Source organism: Camelus dromedarius, chromosome 6, assembly GCF_036321535.1.
Source record: "Camelus dromedarius isolate mCamDro1 chromosome 6, mCamDro1.pat, whole genome shotgun sequence".
In the NCBI taxonomy this organism is placed as follows: domain Eukaryota; kingdom Metazoa; phylum Chordata; class Mammalia; order Artiodactyla; family Camelidae; genus Camelus; species Camelus dromedarius.
The window spans coordinates 44,896,913-44,912,656 of NC_087441.1; the positions used below are offsets into that span (position 1 = coordinate 44,896,913).

Sequence of the window (15,744 nt, forward strand, 5' to 3'; positions counted from 1 at the left end):
AGGGAACACTTCCAAACTCATTCTGTGAGGTCAAAATTACCCTGGTACCAAAGCTAGAAAAAGATAAAGAAAACTACAGATCAATATCCCAGATGAACACTGTTGCAAAAATCCTTAACAAATACTAGTAAAGGGAAGTCAACAGCACATCAAAACAATGAAGTCAGATTTATTCCAGGAACTGACAGGATGAGTCAACATACAAAAACTGACCAATGCAATACACCATATTAACAGAATGAAGGGGGAGAAAAAACATGATGCAAAAAAGCATTTGGCATAATTCAACACCCTTTCATGATAAAAACAAACAAACAAACCACCATTCAACAAACTAGAAGTGGAAGGAAACTACCTAAATGTAATAAAGGTCATATATGAAAACCCCATAGCTAACATCGGACTCTGTAAAAGACTAAAAGCTTTTCCTCTAAGATCAGGAACATGCCTGTTCTCACCACTCAGTACCGGAAGTCCTAGCCAGAGCATTAGGCAAGAAAAAGAAAAGACATTTAAATTAGAAAGGAAATATAAAATTATCTCTGTTTGCAGATGACCTGATCTTATATGTAGAAAACCCTAAAAGATTACAAACAAACAAACAAAAACCCTGTAGAAACTAGTAAATCCAGCAAAGTTGGAAGAAACAAAACCAACACACAAAAATCAGTTGCATTTTTATAGACTAACAATGAACAATCTAAGAAGGAAGCTAAGGCAACGGTTCCATTTATAATAGCATCAAAAAGAATAAAATACTTAGAAATAAATTTACCAAAGAAGTTGAAAGACTTGATACTGAAAACTACAAAGCATCACTGTAAAAAATTAAAGAAGACACAAATAAATGTAAAGACATCCTGTGTTCATGGGTTGGAAGACCTAATATTGTTAAGATGTCAATACCACCTAAAGCAATCTAAAAATTCAATGCAATCTCTTAAAAAAAAATGCTTTGGGGCAGAAATAGAAAAATCCATCCTAAAATTCACATGGAATCTCAAAAGACCCCAAGTAGCCAAAACAATCTTGAAAAAGAACAAAGTTAGAGATCTCACATATCCTGATTTCAAAACATTTTCCAAAGCTACAGTAATCAAAACAGTGTGGTACTTGCATAAACACAGACATAATAGACCAATAAAATCAAACAGAGCACCCAGAAATAAACCCTCATATATATGGTCAAATGATCTTCAACAAGGGGGCCAGGGCCAAAGAGGAAGGACTGTCTTTTCAACAAATGGTGCTGGGGAAATGGGACATCCACATGCAAAGAATGAAGTTAGACCCTTACCTTAGAACCATATACAAAAATTAACTGAAAAGGGCTAAAGACCTAAATGAACTAAAAGAACTAAAGAACTAAAACTATAGAAGTCCTGAAAAAAAAAACAGGGGGAAAGCTTTAGGACATTGGATTTGGCAGTGATTTATTGGATATAACACCAAAAGCAAAGACAAAAGAAAAAACAGAAAATAGAACTACACATCAAACTTGAAAATTTCTCTGCATCAAAGGGCACAATCAACAGAGTAAAAAGGCAACAACCTACAGAATGGGAGAAAATATTTGTAAATCATGTATCTGATAAAGGCTTAATATCTAGAATATATAAATAACCCCTATAACTCAACAACCACCACCAAAAAAAATACCCCAAATAGCCTGATTGAAAAATAGGCAAAAAACTTCTCCAAAGTGACATATTAATGGCCAACAATCATATGAAAAGATATACATCACTAATTATTAGAGAAATGCAAATTGAAACCACAATGAGATATCACATCACAATCATTAAGATGGCTACTATCAAACAGCAACACAGAAAATAATAAGTGTTGGCAAAGATGTAAAGAAATGGGAACCCTTGTGCACTGATAGTGATGTGAAATAGCGCAGCCTCTGTGGAAAACAGTATAGATAGCCCTCAAAAAATTAAAAATAGTAGTACTATATGACTCAGTAATTCATATCTGGGTATATACCCAAAGGAATCAAAAGCAGGATCTCAAAGAGCTATTTATACACCCATGTTCATAGTAGCATTATTCACAATCACTATAAGTTAAAAGCAACCCAAATGTCCTCTGGATGAATGGATAAACAAAACACAGTATAAACATACAAGGAAATATTATTCAGCCTTGAAAAGGAAGGAAATTCCATCACTTGCTACAACATGGATGAAATTTGAAGACATTATGCTAAGTGAAATAAGCTAGTCACAAAAAGACAAATACTGTATGATTCCACTTAAATGAGGTATCTAAACTAGTCAAGTTCATAGAAACAGAAGGTAGAATGGTCATTGCTAGGCGCTAGGGAGGGAGGAAACAGGGAGTTGTTTAACAGAGATGAGTTCCAGTTTTGCAAGATCAAAAAGTTCTAGAGAACTGTTGGAAAACAATGTGAATATACTTAATGCTGCTGAACTATACATTTAAAAATAGTTAAGATGGTAAATTTTATGTTATGTGTTTTTTACCACAATTTTGTTTAAAGGCAAGTAGATGGTTCCAAATGGTCTAGTTTGCACATGAGTCTAAGGAGGAGTTTCATATGGAGAACAGGTATAATGGTATTCATTCCATCATGAATTATTATATTAGTTATAAGTACCAAGGGGGCTGTTTTAGAGGGGAAAGAGTTTGATCTTTCTCACTGAAAGTGGAATATATAGCCTGCTATAGATAAACTAAAAACTTAGATCTTTAAGTGTTTTGAGAGATTAGCCCTTCAGACTTTTAAAAAAATGGTTTCATCTACTGGAGTGAATCTATTGGCATATACTTATGGATGACAGACCATAATAAGGTGAGTGTCCCTAGAGGATTTTGCAACGCCTCAATCAGGGATAAATCTTGAACTAGAAGAGCCCTTAGAAAGTCTATTTGTTCCTGAAATTTAGGTTTTTTTCTAATAGCCTTTAAGAGCCCGTCTAGTCTGGGATGGCTGTCTTCATCCCATTAGTCTTGTTATTTTGTTTGGGTGAGAGATGAGCTGTACCAGCTTTTCTGATATTAACGGCTCATCTCTCACCCTACAGAGCAGAGTAGGAAACTTACTTCTATTTCCAAATCTTCTTTGGCTAATATGGGACAACAACGGTGATCTCAATTTCTTTGTTTTTTTCTCATTCATTCAAAAGCCAAACTTACCCTACACAGAATGTCAAACTAATAAACTAATTACCATCATAATGTTATAATTTATTCAGCCTCTACTACGCAGAGTCACTGTACTGGGCAATTTGCCCATTTAATGTTTTTTCTCTAAACTACATTATAATAAAATAGGTATTACTCCCATTTTATAGTTGAAGCTGAAAATACTAAGTTATTTGCCAAAGGCCCAAGCAAAGGAAAGCTAGGATTTGAACTGAGATCTGCCATACGCTTAAGCCTACATTCTTTCTAGTACAGTACATCACCTCCCTAGTCACAGAGGGTTACCATTAGAAGGACTGTCTGGTTTACTCATTTTATTTCAAATGAACAGAAAAAGGTAAAATACTCCCCTTTTCATCTATTTTACTTACTTAATAAAGAGTAAATGGCCTAAAGCAGTCTTCTTTAAATTTTTTTTGCTTATTCCTCTTAATATAAGAACCAGAAAAATACTGGTTCCTAACCAAAAAATGAATATTAGATGCTGTAAAAATTAATGCAGATGTTGATGTAGTAATGTATTCCTAATGGTATTGACCACCATTCTTTTTATAAACAAAATCTAAGTCTTCATTGCACAGTTCAGTTACTGAGCTGACAAGCTCTTAAATTCTACAATTGTTAAATCAGGACTTAAAGACTAGAACTAAATTATTTAACAGAGAATAGAAGAAAAAAGTCATTTACTTAGAAAAGCCATGCATATATTTTCATCTTACATTTCTCATAGCAGGACATTTTTCCATAATACCTAACAAGAAGAAATGCTCATTTCTTTTAAAATACTCAAACTACTCACTAAAATCAGTACCTGAAAAAACTTTCAATATTTGTTAACACTGAATAAAATGTTCGTGTTTGTTACCACTTCTCAGGAATGAAGGAGACCTGACTTCCTGTTTCTGCCGTTAATCTGCATCGTGTTAGAAAGAGGGAACAGGCAGGGGTTCCAGGAAGGTGTGATGCCTCTGAATTCGGTGTAGAAGCTGCTGTGCCACGGGTTTGAATTCTGTTTCCCAGTGGAGTCTGTGATAGTTTTTTAGGTCTTGGTCAAAACTCCCATCCAGTGCTAGTTCTTCATCTGTACCAGAAAAATTAAAATTACAGCAATCATTTGGAAATGTAAGCCTATTGAATTGTTTAATTTGTGATGGCAGGCGGTAAACTCGTCCTGGGTCATCTTTAATTCCAACAAGGCTTTTTTATGGGAATAGTTTTTTTACTCTCTTCTGTTCTTTACAAATATTTTTAAGTAAGTATATGTCAGTCTCAATTTAAAAAAAGATAATAATCTTCTCCAAAAAAACGGTTCTAGATTTAATTGAGCTCCTATTTCAGTTTATCCGTAGTGTTTATGTATGTCTACATCCAAAAGTCAGATAATTTCTCAGAATAAACAAAGTATTAATAGATTACCTCCTTAGAAAGTTTTCCTTAGAAAAAGTTAATTACTTTAGTGGTTGACAGATATAAAAGGAGTTAGGAAATCTTTTGGGAAAGGAGCACAGTTGAATTTTTTCTTTTATTGGAGAATAGTCAGTTTACAATGCTGTGTCAATTTCTGCATAATGTTTCAGTCATACATATACATACACAGATTTGTTTTCATATTCTTTTTCATTATAGGTTACTACAAGATATTGAATATAGTTCCCTGTGCTGTACAGAAACTTGTTTATTTTATATTTATCTATTTTATATATAGTAGTTAGTATCTGCAATTTTTAAAATTTATTTTAGATGGGGGGTGATTAGGTTTATTTATTTCTTATTTTGTTTTTTAATGGAAGCACTGGGGATTGAACCCAGGACCTCGTGCATGCTAAGCACGTGCTCTACCTCTGAGCTATACCCTCCCCCACCACAGTTGAATTTGACACTGTAAACTTGACTGAAAATCAATTTTGCTCATTTCAAAGCAGCCTGGACATACTTTGAAAACACCCCCCCACACACACACACCCCTCTATGCTCCCACCAATAAAGGTGACAAATGGGAGACTTTGAGAATAAATCCATGAATAATGCAGAAAAGCACTTGTAAAAACAAAATTACAACCTTAATTTGCTTCTTAATCCAAGGGCACTCTGAATTCTGTGAATACCATAAGTATATCCAACCCAAGAAGGAAGACAAGTGGCCACTGAGGTTTCTGCGCCGACCTGCCACTGCATTTTCCTTTGTTTATACTGGACCCCATTGAAGGACTTCAGGAAAATTCACTGGCCTGCCAGCCAGAAGGCTGGCTCTGCCACTTCCTAGGTCTTTGCCTGAGGCAGACTTCTTAAGAGGGAGCTACCAAGTCTGAAAATGACCACAAATATCACTACTTACATAATTTGCAAACTTTTTTTCATAGGGCCAGTTAAAATCCTATTATAAAATGTTTCATTCATGTTTACATCCAATTTTCTACCCCGAATACTTTCATACTCTTTGTGTACTTTGGCACTATTGGTGTCAGTGTCACCACCCAGAATAAGATAAGTCTGGAATCCCAGTTTGTACCTTCCCTCCTCTCCTCCAGCCAAGTGGCCCGCTATGCAGCTGAGATAAGTTCCGGGCAGACACAAGCACTTCAGCAAGGCTCTCCATGGAGACCCCTGTAAGCAAACCTGGCTCTCCCCACTCATTTGATAACCAGGGCCTGGAGAGGAGGAGAATGCAGATGGTATTTGATGCAAAGTCCTTCCTGTTGGGCTACTTTCTGAGTGCTTTCAGGTTTCTAGGTTCTCTTCCGGCTCACTCCTCTCCAGATTTTATGAGCACTAAACTTCTGTTAAAAATGAATTCTCTTGTTTTACGTCCTTCTTTCGCAAGCACCTTAGGGCTAAGCACTGCCCAGGCATTCCACAGACCCTTCCTCCACCCAGGGCTTTGGTTGGATTTGATGGCTTTAGCAAACCTCTATTCTTGCTGTTTTTGATTTTTTTTTTTTAATCTAATGTTAAGACTATGCTACTTTTCTTGAAGCTCAGCCTCTAATTAGTTAATCTACACTCAGACCCTATTCATTGTAAACTGGGCTGGACAAGATAACAAAAGAGGCCATGTAGTTACAGATAAAAGCAGTCTCAAATTTTAAATACAGCACATGCATAAAACGTGCCATTGTATAACACCAGCTGTTAAATTTTGAAACTTGTACTACAAAGAATGGCAGAGGCTAATCCAGTGCAAATTTTAGACCTATGATTTTCAAACTTTTTTGACTGTGACTTGAGAAGTATGTATTACATTATGACTGTATCCATACACTCATGTATTTAAATACAAGTAAAAAATGCCTCACAGTCCTTATCTTTACTACATATAATATATTCTGTTATTTTCTTAGCACTTCATTTGTTAAAGATGCTGGTCACAGTGTGAAAAGCACTGATTAGGTAACAATCATCGTTAAGCTTTCTTCATGCACAACACACTTTCAAACATTGGAATTTTAGGTGAGGTATTAGAAAGGATTAAAGGACTCAAACAATACATTTGTCAGTGCTCATTATAACACAGTCTTATCATAGTTTAAGGATCCTGCAGCATCGATTAAAGCTTCCCCTACTCACTGCACTGTTTCCTAGCCTGCTGTTCAGCACCAGGTGGCTATGGAGGGTTTGATTATTGCTGTGACTATGACAAGGCACGGTCCCCCTGCGTTCCAGAAGCACCTGACGGCCCTTTGGCACGGGCTTGATGATGGAATCCTCTAACGAACACTGGGCCCCGCTCTCCCCCTTGTCACATAACCTAGGTGCTAAGTTCCACATATCTTACATGAACATAAAAAGCCCGAGTGCATTTTACACTGGCAACAGCGAACTGCACACACTGGTCACCAGTTGCCAGCTCCCCTGAGAGACGCTCACGGTAGACGCGTGAGTCAGGGCGCACCACTAAGTAACGTCAAGACAGATTGCTAATGAGTTTATAAGAAGTGGTTGCAGCACGTCGGGGAGTTTAGACAACATTCTTTCTAAGCCACTTTCCAAAGAGACTATCAACATTCCAACATTCCAACATCCCAACCATGTTGAGGACCGTTTCTTTTCTTTTTTAGTTTCCTGTCAAGAAAAAGTTGGGTAACTTACTATATCAATTGTCCTGCCATTATTTCTAAAAACAGTGCTCCCACTTCAATGTGGGGTTTTTGTGACTTAACAGCTCATCTTGTTTTCAAAAAGGCCTGTTTTTCAGCGATCTTTGTAAAAGAATTGAAATGTGACTATACACTCTCACTCACGTATTCATTTCACCTGCTGCTGCCTGCTGCCTAGACACAGCTACAACCTGGCATAAGTAAGGGTCTGGGGACCACACTGTGGAGAGAAGAGCCAGGAGTCCTCATGGTTTCCAAGGAGGGGCTCACGACCATGTGAGGACTCCATGACTCACCAAGCTGGTGACGTGGTTCCCTGGTGGGCTGTTTACTTTGTTTCCCATGCCACATTCCCCTTCCACAGTGGGGAGGGGTAAGGGTGCCCTATGTAGTGGAACAGCAGAAAAACACAGGGCTAGATGTTTATTTTCTGATGAATAGTCCTGGCTTTGCTACAATATGATCTTAGGCAAGCTACTTAACCCTCCTAGACCTACCTTCCTCATCTGTCACCTAGCTGATGACCTTAGAGAGATCTTATGAGTACAGAATAAATGTTCATTGAAGCAAAGGTACCACTATTGTCAGTTAATCCACAAGCATCTATCAACCTAGTCTGCACGAGGCAACAGCCTTACCCTAGAGCGGCTCAGTTGGAGTGGGGAAATAAGATAAAAGTTATGAAAAATAATACAGGACAAGTTCCACAGTTCGTGACTGATTGCTGTATAAAGAGTACAGATTTCCTATGACTAGACTATGGGTTTGCAAAGCTCAGCAGAAGGGCCTGCGAGGACTGGAGGCACTGGGCTAGGCAGGTAAGCGATACGCCCAAGCAGAGGTACAAGGTTAGGGAAGAAGAAGCCCGACCTGGCTCGAGGGGAAGCTGAGGGAGGGGAGCGGTGGGAACAGGCCCACCACTGCCAAGTACCCGCCAGGTGCACCATCCCCTGCTGGAAGCCAGCCATGCCCACCCCACTTCTAAGCCGTCCCTTGTGCCACACGGCCGCACCATCTTGTCCTATGTGGTTGACTGCCCCGGACTTAGGTCCCAAAGTAAGCCACAGCCAGCCTGTGCTGGAGGCAGCTGCTGCCTAAGACATGAAAGCCCTCCACCCCAGGAGAGCGACTCACAGAACCAAACACATCTTCTCCTCAAATCAGAGACAGACAGAAAGTTGTGCCAACAACAGAGGAGACGCAGAATCCCATACACTGAGCGCAGCAAGAAGAAGCCTTGAGCCAGCTGAAGCCAAGACCATGCAGGAGCCTAGGGGAAAGGAGGGGGAGAAAGGATTTTTACCCCAACAGCCGAGATGGAGCAGGGCTGGGTCTCCAGCAGGATGGAGCAGATGATACCTGCTCCTGAGGTGGCCGTTCGGGGACGCTAGCTCTATCTGGACCCACCTTCCGGGTCCTGAGTGCCTGTCCAACAGGCTCTGGACATCCTTCCCTTAAACCCCTACATTATCCAGAGCACAGGTTCTCAGTGCTGGCTCAAGGGCAGACTCACCTGTGGAACTTTTTTTAATGATGCAGATAATGGGCCTTACCCCAGAGTGCCTGAATCAGAATTGCTGGGCACAGGGCCAGGATGCATGTGTGTGGTTTTTTTTAAATTCCACAGCTGATTCCAATGTTCTGCCACCATTAAGAATTGAATTAAGGCAAATTGAGCACGCTTTTGCTCCAGGCAACCTGAGAAAAGCTCACCGTCCACAGAGCAGACTGTGAAGCTCAGGGATTTAAAATCACACTCATTCCCCCTGCTCTTACACAAAATTGTATTTACCTGGGAAAAAGCAAACTTCACATCAACTTAGTACACATGACTCTTTTAAACAGCTTCTAGTTCTGAGTTCAGGTTTAATAACATGATACTACAATGCTTAGAGTTTACCAAGCACTTTCACAACCCTCTTTTGAGGACTTGTTGGGTGTCAGGTGTTGAGTCTGTTCATTTATCATGCAAACAGCTCTGCAAAGTGGACACCAGTCATCCCTGTCTTAGATATGAGAAAATCTAAGTTCAGAGGTTAAGCGCAAGGTTAAAAGCTTGTCCGTGACCAAGCAAGACAAACTCAGAACTGCCTGGCTATACAGCCTTCCAGCCTTCCCAGTGTGCTCTCAGGATGCTTGTTCCATCCTCCTGACCCCCTGCAGCTGGGCAGGGATCTCACGTCCCCATTTTACAGACGAAAGGACAGGTTCTGAGAGATTCTCTTGCCAAATCACACCACCCAAGAGAGTGAGTATTTGAACCCCCAGCCTCCAAGTCACACTGAGCCTTTCCACACAGCCCTGCAGATCCCACACAGTGCTGGGCAATGGGAGGGATGTTTCCTTCATTTTGGAATAAGGATTAAACCCTCACCTCATTTACTGACCCAAATCAGTGTTAGACCTAGCCCAGGATGAAATAAATCATCCTAAAAAGAGAAAATTTTAAAATGTAAGACACTATCATCTTTCTTTTGCTTTGTGTCAACAGATTTCCTACCTTTCAACGCAGGGCCCCACTGTAATGCCAGTTTCACAGACCTTCCCCTACATAATTTAGCTGCTAAATAAAGTGTATAAGTTCATTAAAAGCATGACTTAATTTAGAGTAGATTTCAGTCGTGTTTTCTCGATTACAACGTCTGAATACTTTTTAAACAACTGCAATCCATTTACGCTGAGATTTTCCATTTACGTAGTCTACAGAAAAATGCAAAAAAAAGAGGGGGGGAGCCATGACAATGAGTTAAAAGTCCTTGTGTCCCCACTGTAAATAACATTCAGCCTCTTCCAGATATCTCCAAACTATAACCATCTTTAACATGCTCTTGTTACTTTCATAAACATAGCCACCCAAACGCCTACCAATCTTTACCCAGAGAGGAAAACAAACAAACAAAAAAAGTATTCTGATAAAACTCACAGACTGAAAGGAGTCTTACCTAAAAATGATGACAGCAGGGCTAAGAGTGTATCAGTGGTCTCAACTCCAAAACATGACGAAGCACTGGTGATATTTTCACTGAAGTTCCACAAAGTTTTGCACACCAAGCAGGCCAGCTGCCAATCAGTAGGACCAAAATCCCTTAAACAATCCACTAACCTGAGTTAATAAAAGTCAAATTGAGAAGTTATTAGGGCAGAATCTCTTTCACTTTTGTATTTTTAACGTGATGATTAACTTTCTGTGATATTTAACGTGCATTAAATACAGTTTAGTGTTATTAAAAACAATTTCTTGTCTACAAGTTTAAGTAGCTACAAAGTAGCAATAACCTTCTTCTGAATTATTTTAAGCATCCAGTGGAAACTAAATGCCCTCTTTAGTCCTAGCTTGGTGCTTCTAGAAGTTGAAACACCTGACCCGGAGGAATGAAGAGGGGGCCCAAGCTCCCTAGAAAACTAGGTCCTCTGAATCCTGACAGAGTCAGGACTCCGTGCCTTGCAACTTACTTTTTAATGCCACCTTCTTCTTTCAGGATGACACGCTTGTCTTTATCCACAGTGAGGTTTAGGAGAACGCCACAGGCAGAAAAGCAAATATCCTGATGCTTCGCATCCAGCAGTGCAATCATGAACTTGTGGACTGGGAAGGCAGAGAACAAATGCAGACCACTAAAGCTCAGGGGCCCAGCTGTATCTTATTTCACAAATGGCAAAGGGGAAACTAAGCTGGGAGCAGCTTGCAAAGCTGGAAACCCTGCAAGGGGACTCAGCTCACTCCTTCCAAGACTTTACCCACTGCCCAGCAGTGCCTTCACTGACATCCACCTCCACAACCTGCTCCTGACTCAGGTCCATTGGCCCCAGACACTGCTGTATCTGACGCAGGTGTCAGCTCCCTCTCCCAGGCAGCAAGAAAGCCCCCACCTGTGGAAAGGAGGGAACCACGGGCTTCCAACCACACAGGTGATGTGCATCTTTTGAAGCTCCAGCAGCCATTTTCTGTAAGTACCCAGCCCTGGGGGAGGGGAGCTGGCTCGAGTTGAGATCTTTCCTGAAGTTTCACTTCCAGGGCTGCAGCTTGGAAGAGAAGACTTGCTCAGACTGCTGCAAAATAGCTCATGGTGAGGCAGGACTCCCAGGAGTTCCAGGGAGATGGCTCACATCAGGATAGGCTCCCAGCTCTGTTTTTCCTTACCCCTTGAAATGCAACTGCCGGCCCTGGTATCTCATCCTCCCAGCACGGACTGGGCAGAGGCTTAGGGGAGAATGGATAAAGTGTGTGCTCCTCTTCGACTGCACACCTGGGAGGTGGCCACCCCGTGCTGACTTTGACTCCCTGATGGGTCGGACAGTGAGCTTCGCAAAGGCTACATCACAAATAAACATTTTTTTGTTTTGTTTTTTGTTTTTTTGCTTTTATTTTTACAACTAAGTGTGTTTTTAAGAGTCTAAATAACATCCACTAAAAATGTTAAGTTATCCCTGGGATAGTGAGATGATGGGTGATTGTTGCTGCTTTTTAAAAAAAAATTGTATTATCTAAATTTTCTATGATGAACATGGATAATGAGGTATTTTTAGTTATTGTTTTTACATGAAATATTTGAGACACACAAAGAGTAATCTTTAGTATACACTCTTGTGTACCTGCTACCCAGTTTAAGACATAGAACATTACAGATCCAGTTTTATTTGGGGGCATCCATTCAAGTGGCACTTTGTCTTAAATGTGGAGTTTATCATTTCCAAATACATTTGTACCTTATTCCATTACCACATGAGTACATTACATAAACAATATCCAAGATTGTTTTGCTGGTTTTAAAACTCCATTAATGGCATTATTCCATATATGTTCTCCTATTACTAGCTTTTCTTCTCCAGAAGTGTATGTCTGAGGTTGATTTTGATGCATGTTGATACATGAACTTCTAGTTCATTTATTTCAATTGCTATAGAAGTTCGGTTGCATGAATATACCATAATGTATTTATCCTCTTGCCTGTTGATGGATGTTTAGGTTGTTTCCATTTCTCACTATAACAAGCAGCGTTGTAATAGATATTCAAGTATGCGAAAGACAATGTCTCCTGAGTCCATTCTCACGAACAGAAATGATGAGTACAGATTACTCAATTCCCTGAAACACACACACACACACACACACACACACACACACACACACACACACACACACACACACCCCATCTCAGAACTCAGAAGACACTCATGAGGGAGAAGGGAGCACTGAGAACACAGCCTGGATCCATCCTGGCACCCTGAGCTGAGAGCCTTAGGATGGACGGAACAGAATGTAAAGCACCACTTGTCCCAAAGCAGAAACAAGTATCACGTTGTCATGACCCAAGCTGCGATCCCGCTCAGCTGTTTATTGGCAAGATGTGCCTGTTTATGAATGTGAGGGTCATGAACTCACCATTTTTCTGCACAATGAAATTGCAGATGTCATGGTCCTGGGAGAGATTTCCAAAAACGCGCACAGCCTCCAGGATTCCATCCATGTTGTTACTCACAAGAAGCTTTATAAGCACTGGATTTGGTGACCAGTGAAACAAAATTAGTGAATTTGAATTTTAATTTAAAGGCTATTAGAGAGGGGAGGGTATAGCTCAAGTGGTAGAGTGCATGCTTAGCATGCACAAGGTCCTGGATTCAATCCCCAGTACCTCCTTCAAATATAAATAAATAAATAAACCTAATTACCTCCCCCTCATAAAACAAACAAATAAATAGAGGCTATTAGGGACCAATGATCATGCTAAATACTGATAACTTAAAAATCAAAGATGATAATAAAATTCAAACTATATGGGATTTTAGCAAGAATGAAAAAAATAACTTGTCTCCATATTCTAATTTCTTGGAATTAAATCAGGCTCTCAGATATTCGAAATCAGAAAATAGAAATGCTTCCGGTTCTGTGTTTAGTTGATACAATCAAAAACCTTAAATGAATATGCATGTACCCAAACCCAACCCTGAACCTTACATTCAGCAATATATAGCTTTTTGTCTTGAATTACGGAATTCTTCACTTGGTAGTAAGATAAGTTGTTGATTGTTGCTGTAGTATTGATCACCAGCTCCTCACAATCATCAATTGACTTGTATTCTGAAACAGAGTGAGGATAAGGGTGTCAGAGACTCACCGCAGGGCAGAACCAAGCATCCTCACTGCGGCAACAGCAGCGGCAGGGACCGGTCTGTACAGGGCATTGTTGGCTGCTTCACTTCCCAGGACTCCTCCTGCAGGAAAATGCACCACAGGCAGGAGACCAGTCCTGGCCAGGGTTTAGAACAGTCTAAGCTCAAGCCCTCCAGCCACAGGGTCTGGAAAAGTCGGGTGATCTAGGCCCTGTGTACCAGGAGCCAACACCGAGAGCAGAGCTGGCTCTAAGCTCTTCAGGTTTGCCCTGACCCGGAGCTCCCCTCGGGCCGCCACCTCCCAACACAACGGCCCTTAGGTCACAATCCATCTATGACTTCTGTGAACACTGCCTCTGACTGCTTCTCACCTCCTCTACCACCTTGTCCACCTCTCACCTCCTCACTGGCTTCTCCTCGTCCACCGTGGCCTCCCTGAGGCTGTCCTCAGCATGGCGATCCTTTAAAAGTCAGTCAGTGCCACCCACCTCACTTGGCCCACAGGCCTGACCTGGCTGCCCCGGCCCTTACCTCTCTGGCCTCATCTGCTGCTCCAGCTCCCCGGCCCCCGACACCCACCACACTGGTCTTCTTCCTTTTTCTGAGCAAGTCAGCCCTATCCTGCCTGAGAACCTTTGCGCTGCTAGGCCCCCAGCTGGAATATCCCTTCCTCCAGCCCCCCGGCTCACTCCTCACGTCCTTCAGGCTGCCGCTTAGCTTCACCTTGTTGGAATACTTCCCTTGGCCGCCCTGCATAAAGCAGCACCCACCACTCTTCACCTCCCCTCCCTGCTGTCATCTTCCCTGGAGCACGTGCGACCCCCTGACTTGGTATGTACTTAATGTCGGTCTTCCAGCTCTAGGGTGTAAGCACCACGAGAACTAGGGACTTCTCTGTTTTATTCATCACTGTATTCCCGGCACCTAGAACAGTGTCTGGCTCGCAGCGGCGCTCAATGAATAGTTTCTGAAGGCAAGAATGAGTGAGTGAATGAACCTTTTAGCCGAGTGCACAAGACTCTTGGTCATTTTGTCCCTGCCTTCCAGTCTCCAGACTCATCTCCTGGTGACTCAGGGCATAGTGCAGAGAAGGGCAGATGCAGGGAAGCCAGGGAGGAGCCTCCTGTGGTATCTCAGGTGACAGAAGAGCTGGGGTAATGGAGATGCAGCAGAGAGGCCATGCTGGAAAACTATTTAGGGAGGAAACTGGACAGTATGTGCTGAAGACTGGACTGGGGTGAGGCAGAGGAATCACCCAGGATAATCTCTGGGTTTCAGAATTATATCACTGGATGGACAGCATTTCCACTCTCTGAATTCATTGTAAGAGGGTGCAGGTGGGGGAAAGGTCACGAGTTTGGCTTTAGATATCATGAGGGGCTTCTGAAGAGCCCACAGTTGATGAGATTAGGTTGGAATTCATGTGACTTGGTTTAGGACTTGCTCGGGACCCGCTGTCACACTTTCCTTTCTCCCCATTTCTCTCCTTTGGAATGGGAATGCCTGTCCTAATGCCTGCCCTGTTGTTGGTTTTGCATGTAACTTGTCTGGTTTCACAGGTCCGAGCAGGAGAGGAATTTTTCCTCAGGTTGTATCATATTTTGAGACTCACAATACCTGATTTAGATGATGTTTAAGAGATTTTGGACTTTAGATTTTAGAGTTGATGCTGGAATGAATTAAAACTTTTGGGGCTGTTGGGATGGAATGAATGTATTTTGCATGTGAGAAGGACATGAATTTTGGAGGCCAGGGGTAGAATTGTGAACCCTCCGCCAAATTCATATGTTGAAGCCCTAACCCCTAATGGGATGTTTTTGGAGACAGGTCTTTTAGAAGGTAAAGTTACACGGAGTCATAAGGGTAGACTCTGTATCTGACAGGATTGGTGGTCTTAAGAGAAAGAGCATTCTCTCTCCCTGTGTGCACAAGTGCACATGCGCACACTGAGGAAAAGCCACATGAAGACTTAGTGAGAATGCAGCCACCTGCGAGCCAGGAAGGGCGCTCTCACCAGAACAGAATCAGCTGGCACTCGGATCGTGGACTTCAGCCTCCAGGGCCGGGAGTAATAAACTTCAGGTGTTTAAGCCTCCCAGTCTGCGGTATTTTGTTAGGGCAGCTCCAACTGACTAACACAGGGGAAAAGATGGGACCTGAATGACTAGGGGCTATAATTATGGGTAATGTAGAAAGCTGAAAAAAGGTAAATAAACTTTAATCATGTGGGCTAACCCAGGACAAATTTGGAATTTAAAACTCTGTTATCAGTTTGGCCAATTTTTGATCATTTGATTGGTATGCTTTTTTTAAATTGAGATTTAATTCACATACCATAAAATTCACTCTTTAAATTTTACAGTTT

The 15,744-nt window shown here is 41.4% G+C and overlaps 1 protein-coding gene across 1 annotated transcript in view; it reads right to left on the reverse strand.

The window, feature by feature from the left end:
• Window positions 1-2,314: 2,314 nt before the first annotated feature.
• The window catches only part of ARMC2 (armadillo repeat containing 2), a 176,957-nt gene continuing 163,527 nt past the window's right edge, over window positions 2,315-15,744 (reverse strand). The window contains exons 18-22 of the mRNA XM_064486802.1: window positions 13,225-13,347; window positions 12,652-12,765; window positions 10,722-10,854; window positions 10,211-10,371; window positions 2,315-4,255 (exon numbers count right to left, since the gene is read on the reverse strand). Of these exons, the coding sequence (XP_064342872.1) occupies window positions 4,098-4,255; window positions 10,211-10,371; window positions 10,722-10,854; window positions 12,652-12,765; window positions 13,225-13,347 (689 nt within the window). The 3' untranslated portion in view covers window positions 2,315-4,097. The remainder of the gene's footprint in view (window positions 4,256-10,210; window positions 10,372-10,721; window positions 10,855-12,651; window positions 12,766-13,224; window positions 13,348-15,744) is intronic.